Source organism: Calliphora vicina, chromosome 1 (assembly GCF_958450345.1).
Source record: "Calliphora vicina chromosome 1, idCalVici1.1, whole genome shotgun sequence".
In the NCBI taxonomy this organism is placed as follows: Eukaryota; Metazoa; Arthropoda; class Insecta; order Diptera; family Calliphoridae; genus Calliphora; species Calliphora vicina.
In genome coordinates this window covers 160,054,401-160,077,178 of record NC_088780.1, presented here as the reverse complement: position 1 = coordinate 160,077,178, position 22,778 = coordinate 160,054,401, and the positions used below count along the sequence as shown (strand labels likewise).

The 22,778-nt window shown below is 28.0% G+C and overlaps 2 protein-coding genes across 11 annotated transcripts in view; one reads left to right on the top strand and one right to left on the bottom strand.

Annotated features, from left to right (window-relative positions):
- Positions 1-1,839: 1,839 nt before the first annotated feature.
- heph (polypyrimidine tract-binding protein 1 heph) overlaps positions 1,840-22,778 on the bottom strand; it is a 381,579-nt gene continuing 360,640 nt past the window's right edge. For all 10 annotated transcript variants that reach the window (XM_065516406.1, XM_065516408.1, XM_065516405.1 and 7 more), the window contains 3 exons: positions 6,369-6,585; positions 3,222-3,299; positions 1,840-3,136 (listed from right to left, as the gene is read on the bottom strand). In XM_065516406.1, the coding sequence (XP_065372478.1) occupies positions 3,004-3,136; positions 3,222-3,299; positions 6,369-6,585 (428 nt within the window). In that variant the 3' untranslated portion in view covers positions 1,840-3,003. The remainder of the gene's footprint in view (positions 3,137-3,221; positions 3,300-6,368; positions 6,586-22,778) is intronic.
- Positions 5,354-6,121, top strand: LOC135948929 (seminase-like). The gene has a single exon (XM_065498379.1). The coding sequence runs from the start codon at positions 5,354-5,356 to the stop codon at positions 6,119-6,121; it is 768 nt and encodes a 255-aa protein (XP_065354451.1).

Genomic DNA, 22,778 nt, shown 5'->3' with positions numbered 1-22,778 from the left:
AAAATTCCATCTAAAAATTTCACAACAAGGGGAATTTTTTTGACATGAACAAAGTTGATGAACGGAAAAAGGAAAAGGGAAAATATTTCATGTGAAATGTTGAGTCGCGATAGGGGTGAATATGTATACAATTTAAGTACATTTAACTATTTTGGAGGATTTATCCAAATATAAGCGTTACCAAAATTATAATCATAAAATTTGTTGCTGTATTTGAGAGACGAATTTTATAAATTACTACTTTACTCTCTCGGTGCAAAGTAAATGAACAGAGCTTTCATTTAAATATTTTTTAAACAATATTCTTTGAACACCTGGAACATAGAGCGGAAACTAGAAAAAAAATCAAACAAAAAAATTACTCAAAATAATCACACATACGAGTGTTGTTTTTGTTTTCACATAGTTTTTTCTACTAATACATTCTCACCACTTAGGTTTTTGACAACTGATTTAGGTCTTTGACAGGAGTGTTTCCGCTCTATGTCTATTCTCTATGACCTGGAATTTTGAAATAAAACAAATTAAATTCAAAAATAAACAAATTTTCGAGATTAATAAAAAATAAATTTGTAACGATTCGTTTGAAGGCGAATCGTTCTTTTATAAAATCGTAAATTTTATAAAAACATCGTGTAAGTATATATTTTTAAAATAATTGTACTGACTTGGATTAACGTGTTTTTTTTTTAAATGCTACAATAAATAGTACTGTAGACGAAAAATAAGGTAAAATAAAGTAAAATAACAATTTACAACCTGGCCCACGAAGTCGAAAGAAAAATGAGTCGAAAAATTTTGTATGAAAAACACTCAGTTTTTAAAATTCTTTCGAATAGTTTTCATACAAATTCGTTCGAATCATTTTTCTTTCGACATCATGGGCCAGGCTGTTTTTATAAATCACAAAAGTTAGTTTATTTTTTCATATATTTTTAATATACAAAATTTGAAAAGTATAAAATTCTCTTAATACAATCGAAAATAAAATTTCTTTCTTTAGTGTGATTTTTATTTATACTTATTCACTGGATTCTAAAAACGTCTGAACATTTTGTTTATAATAAAAGGTAAATTGTTAAATCTAAAAATTTTTAAATTTGAAAATTATTTCAAATTTTGGGTCAATCGCCAAAAATCAGAATCTTTTAAACTACTGGCCCGGTTACGTACTGATTAGTGACCACCCTGTTAAAATACAGGGTGTCAAAATCGACCACCTCTGGCTAGAAAAACATTTTCAGCGTGTAACTTGTACAAATATAAACTGGAGCCGAATTACCGGATTCGTGATAGAAAGAGCTATCGTATCGAAAAATGATTTCGATATCGAAATTATAATAAAATGGACTAAATTTTTGCTCGATATCCAATTCCATAATCTCATATAAGAAAATTACGATCAATTTTACTCGATATCGAATGCGATATTTCCAAAGTTCAAAAATTATGTGTTTGAAAATTCTTTTAAATAAATTGCTTTTCATATTTTGACGAATCAATTGGACAGTAAAAAACTGTTTAATTTCAAATGAAAGAAATAAAATTTAAAATTTATTCAAATTTCACCATTTTCTAAAATAGAGCTGTTTCTATTGTCGATGTGTATGTATAAAAAAATTCTCTCTGTTGCCCTTAAAGCTGCTTTGAAGATGTTCTGGTTGGTTGGTTGGTGGTGGGGTATAAACGTTTGATCAACTTGACTCTGATGCTGATGATGATGACGTTAATAATAACTTAAGTTCATTTATTTATTATTTATTTAACGTTTTTTTCACTTTATTACACTTTGTAAAACTGTATTGCATTTAGTTGTTGATTAAAATGTGCGATAGTTGGTTTTTTTTTTTTGTTTTTTTTTTGTTTTATTTTTAATAAATTTTTTATATTTTTTGTTTTTATATTTAATATATATAATATTTGTTCATATCCTAAATTTAAGTTCACATCCAATAGTAAGAGATAATTATAAAAAAAACAAATTTTAGATTTAAAAAAAGAGTAGAGATTAATATTACATAGATATTTGATTTAAAAAGTAGAAAATTTCACATTCATTTTGTGTTTACGTGTGTTTGTTTCTTTAAATAAAAGTTTTTTTTATATTAAATATAATTAAAAGTTAAATAAATGAGCATAAAAAAATACATAGTTTAAAAAAGTTATAAGAAAAATAAAAGGGGGAAATAAAAAGAGTAATAAAATTTATAAAAGAAAATTAAACAAAACAAAGTTACACTGAAAATGTTTTTTAATAAATTTTAATTTCATTACTTGCTAATACTTCTTGTTTTGTTAAAATTCCTACTTATGCTTTAATCAAAAGGGGGAAAGTTTTTTTTAAGGGGAGGAGTTTTTGGGGGCGTAAGAAGAGGTTTTTCTTTTTTAATTATAATTTTAATTAATTAATTAATTGTTAATGTAAATTGTATGCTATAGTTGGTTGTTTTTGTTCTTTAAATAACTATTGTTGTGTAGGTTGTTGATTTTTTTTACAATTTTCTGTGTGTTGTTTGCTTTTTAGCTTTAGTTTTTGTTTTAAACTTAAAATTACAAAAAAATTTCTTAACGCCGGGGATTTTTGATCAATTTTAGAAATTGTTCTTACTTATTTTTATTATGGGTTTGTTTGTTTGTTTTTTTGTTATGACTTGGCTTCTTGATTTCATTTTCATTCTGTAGTTAGCTTAACTTATTGTTAATTTTGTTGTTGTTGTAGTATGTATGTATGTAGTTGTTGTTGTTGGGTTTAAATTTTAATTTTTTAGTATTATATACTATAAAATATGCTGCCTTTAATTATTATTTTTATTATTTATTAATTTTGTTTTTTGTTTTAATATTATTTATAAATCTTAAATCTCTTTAAAAGATTCATGCGGGTAATAATAGATTTTTAGTTGTATATAAATAATAGTGTGGTTGTTGTTGTTGGTGGTTGTTGTAGTGGTATTGTTGGTGGTGGTGGTGGTTGTGGTGAAATTGATGATAATAATTATTGGTTCAGATATTTGATTTCGAAAAACTAACACGTAAATGATTTGATTCTGACAATTGATGATTGTGCATTTTGATTAAAGCCAAAACGGCTTCTTCAACAGAGGACAGTTGCAACAAGGCCATTTTACGATCCTTACTAAAATTCAGAACATGAAATAAAAGAAAAAAATTTAAATTAATAACAAATTTATTTGCAATATTTAGGAAAATTGAATACTTACGGGAAAAATTTGAAAGCTTTTACTTCGAAATTATTAGTGGTAAAGGCTTCTTTTATATCTTCCTCAGTGCAAGATGATCTGCAATAAAAAAAGAAAAAATTAATTATTAGAAAAATTGTAATTTAAGTAAAAATATTATATTAAAGAGTTTCATTAATTGTTTATTGCTTTAATATCTTCCGAATTATTTCGTGTTGCATTTACATTTTAATAATCACAACCACAGGCGGTTTTCTAATAGCAACTTGCCGTTGTCTCCTGTCTACTTGGTCTGGCACAGCAGCAGACGGCAAAGAATTCTGCTGAAAGCGGAAAGGTGTAAAAGGCACCAACATTTTTATGAAAAACTTGAGAAATACTAACTATTCATTTAGAGACAGTGCAAACTTTGCGTGTAGTGATTATTCATGAGGGTTAAAGTTCATTGTTGGTTGAAATTTGAAATTTGTTTATAATAAATTAAAGAGAATAGTAAAAGTATATATACCCCATAACAAATCTATCTAATTTGTTTATTTATTCAAAAAACTAAATAGATCTAGGTCTAGGTAAAGCTGCACAAGCCAAGAACAGAAACTGAAATAAATATTGACGTTGATAGATTATGTGGTTTCATTGAAAACCTATGATTGTTCATTAGAACGGCTCCAATAAATAATTGCCAATATTTGAAACTAAAATTGAGGTTTTTAATTATTTAACAATTCCGAAATCTCAATACATAACAAGTAAGAAAGCCCTACATTTTTTTAAAAAAAAATTTCAACAATTTATTTTCTTGAGTGATTTTCGGAACTGGGTCTTATATGGGAGCTACGAACAATTATGGACCGATCCCGATGATAATCGTTTATATTCCAGTAAACAACACGAATGTCAACCTAATCATATTGCTACAGACAAACAGAATTATTACTATCTCTACTTTATGTTCTCTTTATGCCGATCACTGTCTTAAATTAACACAGCAATTTCGCAAATACTTGAAAATTTGTTTATTTATTACGGCATCGGTTCAAAATTTTTTTAAAAACAAACTCTTTTATGATTTTAGTACAGAATTATGAGCTCCATAAAAATGAGACCATCTCAATAAACTAGAGTTTCGTGTTCGGAACCGAAAACCTACAATTATTCTTCGGTTTCCGAATTGTTTTTTTTTTATTTGCAGCAGAAAAATTAAAAATTTAGAAATGAAAACAAACTGGGGCCGAATTACCGCATTCGATATCGAGTAAAATCGATCGTAATTTTCTTATTTGAGAGCATGGAATTTATTACATTTTTGTATAATTACTATATTGAAATTATATTTCAATACGATAGTTCATTCGATGACGAATGCGGTAATTGGACATTCTATATATTAATTTATATATCTGTGGACTTTTAACAAAAGTGAAATTTTTAAATTTTTCATTGAAGAATTTCGAAAGCTTTGTATAATTCTTTGAGAATGAAAGTCCTTCAAGGTCAAATAATAAAATCATTATAGATCAATTCAACAGTTTTCAGGCTCTCCTGGAAAATTTGAAAATTTCACTTAAGTTGTTTTCTCAAAATACCACAGATATAAAAGTATAAAAAATTGGCCCAAAATTTAAGGAAAAAACCGATCGGTTTTCAAAATCAAAACCGAGGTTTACAAATTTTTTGTTTTTTTTTTTGTGTAAACTCTATAATTGAAAAAAAAAACTCCTTTAAAATAAAAAATTCGTTGGAAAAAAATAAAATAAACAAACAAACAAATAACGCGCAAAAAGTTAACAAACATTGATGATTTCTACTCAACAAATTTCCTGTCTCCCTGGGCAAATAAACAAAATACTTCGAACAATCTCCAAAAACCCCGATAAGCTCTCAAATTTAAGCCAAAATTATAACATAACAAAGGCTTCATTCAGTAGTATTAGAAACAAGCCATTTAGTTTAGAAAAACGAAAACAAAACTATCTCTATAAATGAATAAACAAATATTTAAACAATTGTTTTATCTCCTATTCAATTTCGCTTAAATTAAGACTAACATTGATTAAAATGTTATAGAAATTTAAGATAATTTATCAGTTCTTCATAACAACTAAAAAGTAAAAGTTGTTTTTTATTTAATTTTTAAATATCAACTCCTCAAAATGTTACAACTAACCAAGTGTTTTAAATTGTTTTTAATCTGTCATTTGGTGTTGCTGCAAGTTTCTTTGGTCTTGCCTCAAGTCCAGTCACGTATTGTGGGTGGCACTCCCACCACCATTAACCAGGTGCCCTATTTAGTACAACTTTTGGAGGATGGTAAATTTTTCTGTGGTGGCACTCTAGTAGCACCACGTTTTGTGGTGACAGCGGCCCATTGTGTTAAAGGCATGAAGGCTGGACGTTTGTCTATAGTAGCTGGTGCTACTAAGCTGTCTCAAGCTGGTGTAAGGGCTGGTGTTAGCAAAATAATGGTGCCCAAAGGATTCAAACAGTCTACCATGAATATGGACGTAGCAGTGCTAAAATTACGCCGACCAGTTACAGGCCCGGGAATACGACCAACTGGTTTGTGTACAAAAAACTGGCAGCCTGGTGCAACAGTAAAAGTATCTGGCTGGGGTTTAACAAATGAAAATGCTAAAAATGTGCCAACTCAAGTGCGTACGGCGAATGTAAGAGTGATTGCTAAATCTAAATGTTCGGAAATGTATCGTCGTCAGACAAGTTTGACTAATTCAATGTTTTGTGCTGCTATACCGGGTCGCAAAGATGCCTGTTTGGGTGATTCGGGTGGACCTGCCTTTATAAATGGTCAATTTTGTGGTGTGGTATCGTGGGGTGTGGGCTGTGCCCGTAGAGCTTATCCAGGGGTGTATACTAGTGTGTTGGTGGTGCGTAAATTTATCAGAAATGCCATGAAGAGATAAAAAAAGTTATTTTTAACTATTCGATTTTTTTTAATAAACAGCTCTACTTAAACTTTTTATCATGTTTTATTCTTAATTTTAAAGATGTTTTAAATAGTTTGTAAACAGATTATCAATTTAAATTGTGTGGTAAGGTCTTCTCCAAACCTTGACTAGCAGTACTTGCAACACGTTTTCTTTATCAACAATAAAATAATAAAATAATAGTAGTTACTTAAAAAATAAGATCAAAAATAAATGTACTTACGGAATGTTACTTAAATGCAATGTCGCCGATGGCGGATAGATGTTTTGATAGTTTTTGCTGCCTGGTTTCTTGAATCGATGCAATGGATTCTGAGAGTAGTCACGTGTAAGGCCGGCATCGGGTTGTCCTTCTTTTGGCAGTTGTACAGCCTGGTGTTTGCTGGCCATAACACGTATCGCCTTACCCCACAAGCGTAATTTGTCAAGGTGATTCATAGCTAAAAGAAACAAATTAAATAAAAAAATAGTACATTTTAAAAACCAAATATAAACAGGATATAAATTTAATTAAAGTCACTAAATCCCTTAAATGTATTTTGGTCAATTTTGTAATCATTTAGGCTTTTAAATGTAATCAATATTCATCATAATTTTGTTTGTAGTTTTGTATGTTATTTTTATATCTGTTGAGATGAAGAATATCCAGAGAATGTACTTTAGTTTAATTTTCATTTACTTTTATTTTATATACTCATCAATATTGCAGATTATTCCTTGACAAGTTATTGTAAATATTTGTTTACATTTATGGTGGCTGGAAGCTGCTTAAATATTTATTTTATAAATTGCAAAAAATATCTATCTATTGGATACCAAACACACCTATCTCTCTTCCATACACAACAGCACACATTATCTAGTGGTTCTACTACTAACAAATTTAAATGAAGTCTCCATAACAGAAAGAGTGGCAGGTAGTGGGGAGAGGAGAAGGGGGAGAAAACAAACTTAGTGTATTATTGCATCTTTATTTTAGAGATTTAACTAAAAGCAGACATATACCAGAAAGTATAGTAGTAGTTATGACAATGTCGATGATGCTATTGCTTTTGCTGTTTTGCTGATGTTGATTGAACTTGTATCCTTTTAACCAAAAGATAACAATACATTTTATAGCAGCAAATGTAATGTATGTATATTAAGTAACTGTATATTGAAAATACTTTACAAAACACCTGAGGTTGTGTTTTTAATACTCTAAAATTATTATTATTATTTAATGTTTTGGCAAAAATTTAATATATACAAAATTATATTTAGTAAAAGGTTTTATGTGAAATTGTATTTAAATGTATTTCAAAATGTCATAAAATAAGTATTTAAAATAGGATTATTTGAATTTTATCAGGACATAAGCCTAGAGTAGCAAAACATTAGGCTATTTTAATTTTTTTATTGTTAGTAAGTTATACAAGAACTTTCAAAATTTTCAAGTTTTGAAAAGATACAAAATTGTTTATATCAGACAAGCCTGTATTTAATTTTGTACGATGTTACAACATATTTATAATTAAATCTGCAATTTGGCTATTGCTAGAAAATTATTTATCTTTAAAACTTATTTTTTCAGCAAAACATTTGTAAAGCTATTTGTTCTAAAGATTACTACATACATATTACTAAATGCATTACAAAGAAGTAGTTAAGTAAGCGATTGCTTATAATCTACTATAAGTAAAACGAATAGAGTTCAACCGATTTCGGATTAAGTAAACAAATTCGGTTTCGTTCTGTATCGATACAGAAACTTTTAAAAAGAAACAGGTAAGAGAGCTATATTCGCTGTGCCAAATCTTATATACCCTTCAACAAATTATACTTTAAATTTTTAAATCTATATATATACAAATTAAATGGTCCATGTATGTAATGTCATCACGTGAGAACGGCTGGAGCGATTTGGCTGATTTTTTTTATTCGATTCAAAATTTTCAGATGTTTGTACAGAAAAAAAAAGAAATCAAAAATTCCTGGTAAAACTAGGAATTTTGTCCAGTCAACTGTAATAAAAAAGCTCCCTAAAGTATGCAGTACAAATTTAGATATTTTATTTCCAAATAAATAAGAACAGGCAGGTGTATATGGGTTGGAGAAACTTGAAGAACTAACATTAGTAAATGCTACCGGGCGAAGCCGGGGCGGTCAACTAGTTTTAAAAATTTTTAGTTAAACAAATTTAAAATTTTTTACAAATTTTTTTAAAAAAAATCTTTTTTTCGAAACTGTTTTTTTTAATTTTGTTCCATTTTTTTTATTAAGTTATGACAAACAAATTTTTTTGGTGAAAAAAATTCGGGTTATAAAATATTTTTCCTGATTGTAGGTCCAACTTACAATAGCCATATATAAATACATTGTTGCAATGGACTTCGAAATATCCATCATTTGATATCCATATTGTCTATATTGAGGTCAAAAATCGAGGTTGTCTCGTTTTTTTCCTTATATCTCAGACATTTGTGGGCTGATTTTCTCGATTTTAAATAGCAACCGAGCCGGGAGAATTCTTATTCGGGGTTTACGAAAAGTTGATTTCAACATAACGATCCTGAATATACATACTCAAAATTTGATAAGCGTTTATATAAGTTATATACAGTTGAATGTGGTTTTTTTTTAGATAGAAATGAAACATTAAACATCCATTTCACACATTTTCCGCCATAAAACCTTAACAAACCATTAGCAAGCTTTCAAAATCAATTGAAAATTAAAAAAAAAAAAATAAAAGACAACGTAAAATATAATATGTAAAACAGAAACAACCGATGAACAAATTTAAAAATTTATGAAATTTTGCACTTTTGTCAGGAGAAGACAGAACAGAACAGGACACAAACAAACACACCAAATAAATACAACACCTTTTTTGTGCCAACAAAACACACTTATAGACAAATGTAGACACTAATAAATGTATGAGAAAAAGAACATACAATTTATAGTTATTAAAGGTAAGAAAAGAAACAAGGAAAGATACCCAAACCAAATAAAAAAAAACAACAAGACTATTGAAGTACGGGTATTAATGGCAGTCCATATAGACTACTAATGTGCCACAAGGGCAGTGAAATAATAATTTTGAATTTTCTTTGCTTTCGTGCCTGAAACCTACAAGCACACACACATACATACATAAATAATACACTGGTCCTGCACTTATTACCCAGCAGTTTTACTGTAGTCTGATCACTTGACTGACTCCAATTTATATATTTTGAGCATATGCTCTTGGTAGTGCAGAGAGCAGTAATTTGGTCACTTTATACATCCCAGGTAATCTAGTGTGAAGTCAATTGTCACTTTAATGTCTGTAAGTAATCTAGAGTGTTGTCACATTAAAATATTTGTTTGTTCTGCTCTTTAGGAAGTACTTATTTTAACCAATATAGCTGGTATTTCAATCCCATAGTCATTCAGCTATTTTTGTAACCAGTGGTGACCCCAATAGATAGGTAAAATCAACAGTTCGGGACAGTCACCCAGAACTGCTGGATAAAGCAAGTTTGTGTGAGTGTTTGATGGCTTATGTGTGTGAGTGTAGCGCTGGCATTAACCCACCATTATATTATGGCAAGTCTCTCTGACTTGTCAGACGACGAGTGGCAAAAACAGCAATTGCATTTTTAATAGAGTAGTAAAAACAACAACGAACGAACGAACACACACACCCAATATACATTACACATAGGCCAGAGCCATACAATACAAACATATAAAATACAAATATAACTGCTACACACACATTTATGCACACTCCAACATCCAACTAAATACAATAGCCAAGTTGTACGTTTGTTGGTAGATGGGAAATGTGTTATATATTCAATACAAATGTAAGTTTTTATTGCAAATGCTCATAAAATATTAACAAATTCATTTGTTACATCAACGAAGCGGCAAAAATTGTAGCCATACGTTACACACACAATTCACTAGCAGACGGACAGACATACAGACAATTACAAGTACAAATGTGTGCTGTAAGTGTACGAAAATCTATGTATGCTTTTTGTGTAATAAAGTAGAGAATAAAATTATTGTAGCAAATACCTGGTAAGTATTAAAGTCTGTACAGGTAAAGTAACATAAAATGAAAAAAGAAAAATACCAAATTTTAACAATATCAATACGTACGTACAGACATATATAAGAACTGACACAAACGCATGTAATATGCAACACATATAGAAACACTCTTACACCGATTACGGCCTCAGATAAAGTACAAATTAAGGCATTATTCTTTTGTTATTGTAGCCTCGTATGTGAAAAAAATATACTTAAAAAACACAGCAAACAGTTTCAGAAATAAAAGAATTTTATTAGTTCAAATCATTCCTAAAAAACTTCCGCAAGTGTTAGTAAATTTTAAATAAATTTCTTTGACAAATTTTGAAGTAGCAATTCATTGTTAATTTTATGTTTTTTGCTAAGTTAAGTGTTGCCTACATCTAGGCAGTAAAAGGAGTTCGGCAATAATATTTTTTGCTGGGTTAATATGTAAGCAAAAAATGTTTTTGTCTTTCAAAAAAAAAAAAATAAATAAAAGAATAACAAACATTGTATATTTTGGACTTAAAAGGCATTAAAATCTCTTTTAAGGTAAGTACAAGAAAAAAAATATACAAAATCTTTACTTTAAAGTAACACACATGTTTCAAGAAAATTTTTATAATTTGTAATACATAGACTGTGAAACATTTTAAGGTAAAAATTTTAGGATTTTTTAAGAAAAAAAAATGCACCAGATTCCTCTTTTTATGTAACCGCAGCTAGGAAAAAACTTTTCTAAAAGAAATTGAAATTTAAGGGTTGTTAAAATGTAACTTATTAAGGATTGTTTACTTCTAGAACCAGAGCTCGAATTACTTAATTCAATTTGAGCTTAATTCATAATAATTAAATAATTGTATTTAATCTATATTTTTTGAATGAATTGAAAAACACTTTCTAACATTAATTTGTAATAGATTTGAATTGAAGAAAAACTGAATAATTAAATAAGAAATTAATTCTTTAAAGACGGAATTCTCAAAGAAATGAATTCAATACGTTTGAAGAACCAAGGAATTCAACATATAAATTAACTCGCCGTTTCCAAAAAATAATTAATTTTTAATTAGAATTTAATTAGGAGTTAGTTCTTTCGAACATTTAATTTCAAACAATTACAAAATGAATTGAAATCATTTTCAAACACTAATTTATAACTGATTTGAATTTAACAAAATTTTAAGCTAAATTTTAATGGATTTGAATTAAAGACTAAAGAAATAATTCTCATAGGAATGAATTCAATTCGTTTGAAGTACGAAGGCTTTAAGCCTATGAATTAATTCGCAATCAATGCTTTAATGCATTGGTAGGCGTTCATATTGTTGAGATTACGAACATTTTCGTGAATTTACACGTACACAACCCGAAAGTAAACAAAACACACAGCAAGAGCGTAAAAAATACAAATAACTCATTTAGTTGCAAACAATAGAGCGTAAAAATACAAATATTTCATTCTGTTGCTTGATGTTGTTGCGGATTTTTTATTTTTAACCCATACATGCACACAAACTACAATTTCTCTTTTTGCGCTTCCCTGCTTTAATGGAATAGTTAAAATATTAATTTTCTGATTTTGAAATTTGAATTAAGAATGATTCCAATTGAACCTTTGCTTCGAACAGTCATGGTAGTTTCGAATACGGTACTTAATGCAATGAAAGGGGAAATTGTATTTTGAATTCAATAAAGTATTTTGTAAATATGTTAAGTACTTTATTATATCAAGTACCTCTTAATATAAATTTATAGATTTATTGATAAATATTATTTCTTTTTTTACTTTGAAAGTAAATTTTTAATTTGGTTTAAGTGCATTTATTATAAAAATTTACCTTCAAATTATTAATAGTTTGATAGAAGATGCTTTATATTAATTGCTTTTTACAAGAGGTACATTTTTATTTAAATTTTTATAAATAGTACTTTATTTATACTGAGTACATTTTGCCAATATTCAGAACTTTTTCTAACAGTTGCTTTATTTATATAAAGTACCTTTCTTACAGCAGGTACATATTTGTATAACATATATACAAAGGTTGTACATATTTGTATAAAGTACTTTTTTGAAAGAGGTACTAATTTATATAAAGTACTTCTTTGAAAGAGGTACTTAAAGTACGTTTTTCCAAGATGTACTAATTTATATAAAATGTTTTCTTGAAAAGGTTTTTATCAATATAAAGTACAATATTTCAAGAGATATTTCTCAATATAAGGTACTTTTGTGCAAGAGGTACTAATTTGTGTAAAGTACTTTTATGCAAAAGAAAATAATTTATATAAAGGTCTTTTATGCAAGAGCTATTAATTTATGTTTCGGTGTTTGATTAGGCCAAACATCGGAAGGAAGAAAACATAGATTATGAAATTTTAAAGGAGAAACTAGATTTGAATATAATAAATAAAATCCAATAAAGTTCAGTGTGGTTTCGGCCTGAAAAAACTGGTTTCGGACGGAGTCTAACAGTAACTTATTGAAATTAAGTATTTTATGACAATTTTTTTTACTAAATTAAATTTAGTATTTCCTTATATTTATAACTTTTATAAATATTTGTATAGATCTTTATAAAATTGGTACAAAATGAACAAAATTTTGGTTTTACCCTATAAATATGCAGTACTTTTTTAAAAGTACTCAAAAATGGCACATAGTACTCTTCAAAAATGGCACATAGTTAAACAAGTATTCTAAAATGTGTGATAAGTACTGATTGCAGTCTTTTCGCATTCATACGATCACATTTTTTCAGTTATATATCAAAATTAGGGTTTCTAATTTCCCGGAATTTTTCCTTTCCCGGGATGATATTAAAAAATAGTTTCATTACCGGGAATTCCCGGGAAATTTTCAATACGAAATTAAACTAAAAACCATTAAATTTTTTTCGAATAAATTATCTATATTGTAATTTTACCAGCGTATTAAATGGAGTATAAAATATATATTTTTAGTTGTAAAATGTTGATTCAACCTTTTACCTTTTTTTTCTAGTTTAATATTGGCATGAGATCGGTATTGTCAAACTCATACTTAAGAATTTCGATTTTGTTAAACCTGTAAAACATTAGTTTCGAAATAAAATTTTTCAAATCGGATTGTAGATAAACAAATTCAAACCACAATTATTGTAATTATTTTGTCCAAATATGGATATTATTGATAGGCATTTTAATAATTCCTTTAAGATCATAACATTTGAATTTGGTTCATTCTAATTTTTTTTACTGTGACTTGAGTTGACTGAAAAAATTCTGTTATTTAAACCGTAATGCTTCTTTGCCAACTGACTATCTGTTGCTTGAACCGAAAAAATCTATGGATATAATAGAATAACTCAATTAGCAGCATATATTGCCATCGAAACGAATCAGAATATTGTAACTTTAAGAAAAAACTTGTCGGGAATTTCAAACATTTCCCGAAAATTTCCAAAAAAAAACTATCCCCGGGAATTTCCGGGAAATTTTTCCCGCGTAGTAACCCTAATCAAAATTCACAGCCTCCCAAAATTTCTCCCTTTCTACGGAGCTCTACAAAAGGTCCCTTAATACTGTTACACACATTTACATGCCTGTGTGCAAATGTGCATGTATTTATAGCAAGTTAGTTTGTTATTGTCGTTCTTTGGTTTGTTTGTGAATATTAGAAAAAAAAACACAAACGCTTACACGCAAGTAAATAACATACACACGCACACACCGACACATAAAAACAGAAACAAAATTTAAAATATCAAGGGATTACTATATACATTTTACTAAAACATTACAATAACTATGATGTTGTTGTTGTTATTCTACTGTATAGAAAACACTTTTGCCAATACATCCATAAACATATCCTATATGTATGCTATGATGTTTGTACATATATTTTGTAATACACTAATACATAGTAGTAGTAGTAGTTTGTACACATTTGGGATTAAAAATTTCAATGAAATTTCTGTTTAGCTTACAAATTACGAGAAAAATATTTTCAATAATATTTAACGAAACCAACCCCCTCCCCACATCATCATTCCTTCATATTTCAGCACTACAGTATCTACTATCATCCCTGTTTGTAGGTAGTAGGAAAAAAAAATATATAGAATTTATTTTAGACCCATTTATTGAACAATTCAACCACTGTTTGGGGCATTAGTTCTTAACTTATGCAAAAGTTAATTATTATTACACATAGTCATCTGTACATATGAAAGACTTTATAATGAAATTATTGTAACATTTGTACATTAAAATATGTGCGTATGAATACCTCCTACACTCCCGGCCCTTTTTGAAAAATGTTGGTCAAATCTCTAAAGTATTTTAATTTGTATACGCACACAGACACATTTTAAAGTAATTTCGTAATATTTTGCATATGCTGACTATTTGTAGACAAAAAAAAAAACAAAAACAATTATTTATATGTTTGTGTGGGTTCTATATGAAAATTGTTATAAATATTTAAAACTATTAAGGGTATTCTCTTAAAATATTTTTTTTGTATATAATACATTTTAATTGCAAAGAAACAAAATTTAAATGACTTAACTTAAAATATTGCTTTTAAATTTATATTTATTGTTTTAAAGTGAATACCCTTAATAGGTTTTGATGTTTGTATAGAAACAAAAAACTAGTTTACTTGAAAATCTTTTATATAAAATATAATTTAAGTTAAATGTATGCATAAAAAATTCAAATTATTTTAATTTCTCTAAAAGTTTATTAATATTTCTTTTACTTATTTTTTAGTAAAAATGTAACAATTGTATAAGGTTTTTAAGGGACCAGCTGTTTTCAAGTGTAAAGCATATAAATAAATAGTTCGTGTGTATTAAAGAACAGAACTTTAAAATAAATAATTCAGTATATTTACACGGACATTATGAATATGTGAGTGAAGTTAAATACGCCGAGTTAAATATGCTTCTACGTAATTCGTTACGTCATTACGTATTTAAATCTCGTCCTTATTTGAGACAATCCTCAAAGAAACGCACATATCACATATATTATGAATTTTTTAAGTTGTGGCCCTACCTGAAAAGAAAAATCGTTAAAAATCGAAAAATTTACATTTTTAAAAAAAAGTTTTAAGGATTCCACTAGCAGGTTCAATTGCCTTTAATTTGAGGTATGTCCCGTCCCGGAATCTTTTCCCGTAGGGACACAACATAAAAAATTTTGTAAAAATGACTTTTCGAAAAATCGTTAAAGATCGAAAAATTTACATTTTAAAAAAAAGTTTTAAGGATTCCGTCAGCTGGTTCAATTACCTTTAATTTGAGGTATGTCCCGTCCCGGAATCTTTTCTGGTAGTGATATGTGCGTTTCTTTGAGGATTGTCACAAAAGCAGACATATTTGCTAAATACCCAGCAAAAACTTCGCTTACAAATGCTACAATGTCTTTCTAATAATGTCTTTTTTAATAACTTACTTTTTAAGTAGCAAAGTCTAAAACAACAAAATAAACAAACAAAACAAAAAACTGTTACTTTTTTTCAATTTGCCCATTTTTTTTATTGCATGTTTATTTTTAGAAAAACAAAAAAGAATATTGCATTACTGTGTGAAATCCATTATTTGATGCACAATGAAATAACTAAGCAGTGGTGTAGTGAGCACAACGGCAGACTACCAAACAGAAGGTTGCAGGTTCGAATCGGGTCTGCGACTTATTTTTTTTTTATTTTTTTGTGTAAATAAAAATTCTATAAATAACTCTACTAACAAAACAACTTATTTCTGGCCAAAATATAAAGGATTACTTTTGGGACATCGCGAACAAAAATAATGACTTCTTACAGTAGAAAAATAAGTAGTTGAATCGTCAAATTCCCCTTATTTTTCGGCTTATTTGTAAGAAAAGTTTTTGCTGGGTATGTCCCAAATGTAGACATATTTGCTAAATATGTCTCAAATACGCGAGAGATATTTGCAAATACGTAATGACGTAACGAATTACGTACTTAATTGTACTAGGTACCAAATAAAATGTACATATTTAATTTTGAAAGCAAAGTAAATTATTGAGTGTTTTATGAAAATTATTTGAAAAACTTACTTCTGATTCCAATTCATATGAAATAATTCCTTTGCATTTTAATTTATTAAAACTAAAATCATTTGTAAATATTTTCTACCAAACAGTAACATATACGACAACATGATAAATTTGTGAACAAATGCTCTTTGGAAAACTTTTAGTAATAATTATTTACATACCCTATAACAATTTAAAACAAAACTATTTCATTTCAAAAAATGAGTTTTGAAACTTGTAATGCATAAATAATAATGATGAATAAATGTAATCTTTAAAATGAAAACACACATATACTTTATTAAGAAAAATAAAGTAACATTTTAAGTAATTTTTTTATTTTTTTTTAGTTTTGACAGCAGTGCTAGTTTTCTAAAGAGTCAGACTTAAAGGATTTTCTGGCATTTAATAAATATTTTGCCAAGTATACCAACATTATAAAAAAAAAAATTCCATTTCAAACAATTAAAATAATTGTTTTTTAATACCTCTGTGTGTTTTCTTTCATAGAATTTTAAATATATGCAAGGTGTATAATTATTTACACCTTATTACCAAAGCTTGATACTCCCACAATTTGTATTGAAAACACATGTATATAACTATTGTAAATTATAGTAAATTGCATTAAACTCTCATATACATATAGATGTATGTAGATTTGTATATAAAAGACTAAAATATTTAAAAATGCATTGAATATGTGTCAAATGCAACAGGAAAAGCACACATAGATAACATTTCTATAAAGTTGTGTGTGTGGTACTACATTTATTATACATATTTTATTTTCCTGTTTGCTGTTGGTGGTGGTGGTGGTGGCCTGTTGGTTTTTAACTGTCACTAACAATTGTGGCGTATACTTGATATTAAATACATGATACGAACAAAAAAAAACCAACAAGTATACGCCAAGTTGTAGCTAGCAAATCATCAACAAATGGAATATTTGATTGTATTTGTTAATGTACATATGTAGACATAATTTTCTTTTTTTTAATTGTTTTTAATTATATATGTATATGGTTTAAATACTCTTTTGTAAATAATTATAATTAAAAAAAACAACCAACTAATTAAATATTTAAAATGCAAATTAGTTGCAAATTACTAGTACATATCTACATATAAAAAAGAGATTTAATGCAAAACTCCAGGTTGAAATATATAAAATTTATTTATATTTTAACAAATAAATACACGTAATAAAGGTAATATGTTTATAGAGAAAATAATTATTTTCAATAATTGTTAGAAGAAAATGGTTTAAGGGTATTTCAATTAATGACAGTTGTTAAGTTTTCAAAGTAACGTTATTGAGTGACTGAGTGACTCCAAATCGCCAGCCCAAACACCAAAATGTTTCCTTCTCCCTATATAGATCCACTAAGAAGGGATTTTTGAAGATTTGAAAATTTTAGGAGGTCAATTCGGTATCCTTATACCTTCTAAACAAATTTAGATACAAACAAAATTGAATGTCTATTTTTATCGACTTAAAAAATTAGCAAACAGATTTTTGGTACTTTTTTTAAATTCGAAGCTCTTATGGGGATAAAAATTAGCAAACAGATTTTTGGAATTTTTTTAAATTCGAATCTCTTATAGTAGAAAACGGGTAAAATAGGTATTTGTTACTTTTTTTTACATAGAAATAATTTCAAATCGTATTCTTTAGTTATTAAAAAATTTTCAATATAAGTTTGGTACTTTTTGGAAATTCGAATAATTAAGGAGTAAACATTATATTATACATATTTGGTACTTTTTTTAAAAACTATGTTTTTCTATAAATAGACTTGAATATTTTATAAAAAATAAAAATTATATCATTTCAATGAGACCAAAAAAAAAGTACCAAAAAGGGGTAAAAATGGGAAAATACATACATTTTATTCGAAATTCGAAAAAAATTAGCAAACAGGTTTTTGGTACTTTTTTTAAATTCGTACCTTTTATGGTAGAAAATGGGGTAAAACCAGTATTTTGGTACTTTTTTTCTACCTCATGTATCTTTTAAACCAATAAACTTAGAAATGAATTTCAAATCGTATTCTGTACTTATTAAAAAATAAATATAAGTTTGGTACTTTTTGGAATATATGTATTTGGAACTTTTTCATAAACTATGTTTTTCTATAAATAGACTTTTGAATACTTCATTATGACCTTAAATAAAATGTGTGTAATTTCAATGAAGACAAAAAAAGTACCAAAGAGGGGTAAAAATTGGAAAATACATTTAATTCGAAATTATATTGGTTAACATTGGTTCCTGCAGTCATTGAAAAATTTAGAACTCGTGTGTGAAGGTGTTGATTGGAACAAATCAGGCTAAACAGTTTGGTTCTTTTTTAACCCTCTCACGACCATAAGACTTACGAACTAATTAAACTTAAAATGGCACCATTATTTATCGTTATTTAATTATTAAATGTTTTTGTGTTGGGACATCGATGTCCACGTGGTCGTCAAATTGTTAAAATAAGATTACAGATTTGAATCGTTAGAGCCACAAAATGAAGCATTTTTAAAATTCAAGAGTGAAAAGGAAAACTGGGGGGATACTCCCTAATTCGAGTTGAAAGGAAATCATTTCGAATTACAATGTATTTAGCAATCACTCTCTAACATTTTCATTTACGGATTGATTTACGTAGTAACTGCCTTGGAACATTTTTTATATTTCAAATTATTAAATGAAAGTTAGCTAATGTGCATCAGAGTAAAGTTATAATCAAACTTTGGGAGAACTAATGATAAAAACGTATTACTACGATTGGTGTTGCTAAGCGAACCAGGTTTGCTATTACTTATATACATAATTATTTAAGATATCAAGCACAAAACTCTCCAACAAATTGGACAAACATATTTCTAAAATCTCTCTTAAATTTGCATTAGGTTTTATAATTTGTGCTGGCATTTAGAAAAGGATTTCGGTTTATAGCTGCTCATCAGGTTTATAAATTAGTTGTTTTTTCTTATAATATAAATCCAACACTGCATTTTGCACACATTTGTGTGTGGACACCATTAAACCAAAAAAACAAAAAAAAAAAAAAAATGGCATTAGACAAAAGGTAAATAAAACAATAGCTTTAATAACACACACTCACTTACTAATTTGCATGCTAATACTAAAAACATGTGTCATGGTTTTGTTTGCATTAGAACACAGCATTTTGCAACAATGAAACTTAAGCTCTATACATGCAATTGTTCAAAAATAAAAAAATAAATTATTTGAGTCACTATAAAGGTAGTGGTGAAAATGGGTACATATTCGTTTGTTAAATGAGCCTCGAATTGTTTAATTTTACACTATCAACTTTGTGGCAGACAACTCTTACAAAAACACAAACACACTTTTAAAATAAAATACAATACAACACTGAATTTTGTATAAAGGAAGACAAAAAAAAAATAAAAAAAATCACGTAGTAAATAATAGAATTTTAATGAATGTGTAAATTGTTTGCATGTGTTAGTTTGTGTTAAAACTGTATTTACAGTGGTATTTTTCAACAAATACACAACTGCTATTACTACTATTCTGGTTGTGTGTTATTGTTTTTGTGCAAATAAGCACAAACCTGTAAAAAATTCTCTACTGAAAACAACCTCTGAAAACCTTTGTCTAAATAACAGGTTGGTTGGCTGCATACAATCACAATTACAATTAAACAAACTCTCATATGTAGATACATGCATACACACACAAACCCATTTAGAGAGCGACAGGACAATGAATAATGTCACACTGTGTGGCAACTGCATTGTGTTTTACTATTACACCGTTAGTTTATCGTGTGGAGAGCTCTTACTAAACATGTTTATATGGTGGTAATGGTGGTGGTGCTGCTGCTGGTGGTTGGTGTAAATGAGAACACAAATACACAAAGACAACAAGTACTTACAAAATTAAACCAAAACACTTAAATAAACATTGACTAAAAACAATGCCTTGTATTTGTTTGTTTGTATGTACATGTGTATGTATGTCATTACGTTTTTATTTATATCAAATTAAACAACAAAAAACAATGCGGAATAAAAGCATTAAGGGCATTCACAAAAGTTTTAAAGTTAAAAAACTTAAAAACTGTCTTATGCAGGAATGAAGTCCAGAGCATTTTTCTTCCCATGCTGACCATTAGGTTGGAACTTGGAAATAAATAGGTTAAGGGAAAAAGGTTAAAAGGAGTATTGTCGGTGGATTTAATTAGAAAGTGACAGGAAATATTTCAGCAGGGATTGTATTACATGGTTCGGCATGTGTTCTTTGTAACAATATATTGTTGTATTGTACATATAACTGTTACTTCAATTTAACTTCAACAATACTTTAGTTACTGTAAACATTTTTATGTTCATCGCCATAACAATGTTGATTATGTTTCACCTCAACATAATTATTTTTCTAACAACTAAAGAATGATAAATAGGTAAACATATTTGGTCAATTTACAAGGTCTCCTATCATGTCATATTGTCATAATGTCCTAATATTTCACGACTCGTCTGCTCGGCTTAACCGACTCTTAGGCGTTCGGCGCAGGTCTCTGCTGGTTGGTTATGATTACACAATAAACATAGCATACAGAGTCGTATTATTTCAGGACAGTTTTTGTTTGAAAGGCAATAACACCATTTTCAAACCATTGTGAAATATTATGAGTTGGCCAATTATATTTAAACTTTAAATTAAACATGAAATGTTAAGTTTTTAGATGCGTCCTCATAATATGATTAAGATGCAAACAAAATATATTTACTTTTAATTATATTTTGTTCTCACCATTTGTACAATGCTTTTGCATTATTGTCCATTGTTGGTGTTTGTCTAAGCTACGATATTTTTCCAAGTAAAGTTTGTGTGTCTGTAATTCCCATTCGCTCTATAGTTTTATTTGTATAATATCTTTAGTTTTTCTAACGCAAACAACAATAAATTTCAGTGAATTTATCTATATTTTAATTAGGAATTTAGTACATTAAAACAAAAATATATTAAAATTAAATATTGTAGCACAAAAATAACGATTAATAATAATATCATTGCTTTTGATCATAATATGATTTCATTTGATCATAAATATGATTAAGTTGGATTATAATATGATTTCATTGGGTCACTATTGTTACAAAATTGTATTTGAATTAAAATATAACGGTTTTAATGGCTGGTTTAAAGTTGCATCATGTTTCTCAACCTTTCTATTTCTGGAGACTTCTAATTGTCGACAATGTTGTTTACCGGCCGATTAACAACATTTAACATAACTGTGGACATTATTAAATTATCTGTGGTTAATATTAACATAGCTGTGGAATATACAACTTTGAGTTGATCATTATAGAAAAAGAACTTTCAAGAAACTACTGGAAGGAAGATGGCACTGTGTATAAATATTGGCAACGGTTACAGTTACCAGTGTATTCTTGTACATTACCAGTGTGTTTTTAAAGTGTGTGTATTAAAACAGAGTGACTGTTTGAATTGTTTTATAATTTAAATAAATAAAGAGTTGTTACGAATTTTGAACTACTAAACTGCTTTTATTTGGAATCAAAAATATCCATTTTATTTAAAGAAAATAAACCACCGTTTTTAAAAGGTAAAAACGTAACAACATTATTACTTTGGGCCATATTATGACACTGATTTTACAACTATATTTGAACATAATATGATATTTTATGATGCTAATAATATGATGATCATAATATGTTTGGACTACAATCATAAAATTTATCATAATATGTTACTCTTAGACTATGTTTACCACAACCATGTTTTTTCTCTGCGTGTACGAAAGGTGTTTGATACTGCTATAACTTGTATAAGTTTTTGCTGAGAAAAGTGCTTTACGAATAACGTGTAATACCTAGGCGATCTACTGGCCTCTTTACCAGAAATGGATGAGTTTGAAGAATGCGTATAATGTATTACTTGTGAACACATTTGGCTTATTGTAAATAGCGTTATATTAAGCACTATTTGTAATAAATTTATTTTTTTATAAAACTTTATACAAATATTGGTAAAAATTAAGTTTAACATATCCCATATAATTTCAAACCACAAAATCACAGATTCGCACTCACCGTAGATTATTTTCCAAAAAGTATTAATCACCCCTATCGCGAATTAATATTTCCCATTTCTCGTTCATTAATTTCGAGAAAAAATTCAACATGTTGTGAAATTTTTAGATGGAATTTTGTAAACAATAAGCAGCTGTTACGAACAAAATCAACTATTGTGAATGAAAAGTTCATGGGAATATCACGATATCAATTTTCCCTTCGAGGGAAATAGATATTTCATGGGAGCAAAATTCCACATGTTATTGGCTAGGGGTGAATATTTGAGAAAGATTGGATGTCTTTAAGAATTTTATTAAATTTTTCGTCTCTAATTTGAAACATACACAATAACTAGTCTCAGTTTTGAACAATATCTGATTAGTTTCTCTTCCTATAAAAATATCATACATTTATAACTCAAAAAACATTT

Bases quoted from the DNA above. Each gene is read 5' to 3' on its own strand.
- LOC135948929 (XM_065498379.1), top strand. From the start codon at position 5,354: ATGTTACAACTAACCAAGTGTTTTAAATTGTTTTTAATCTGTCATTTG.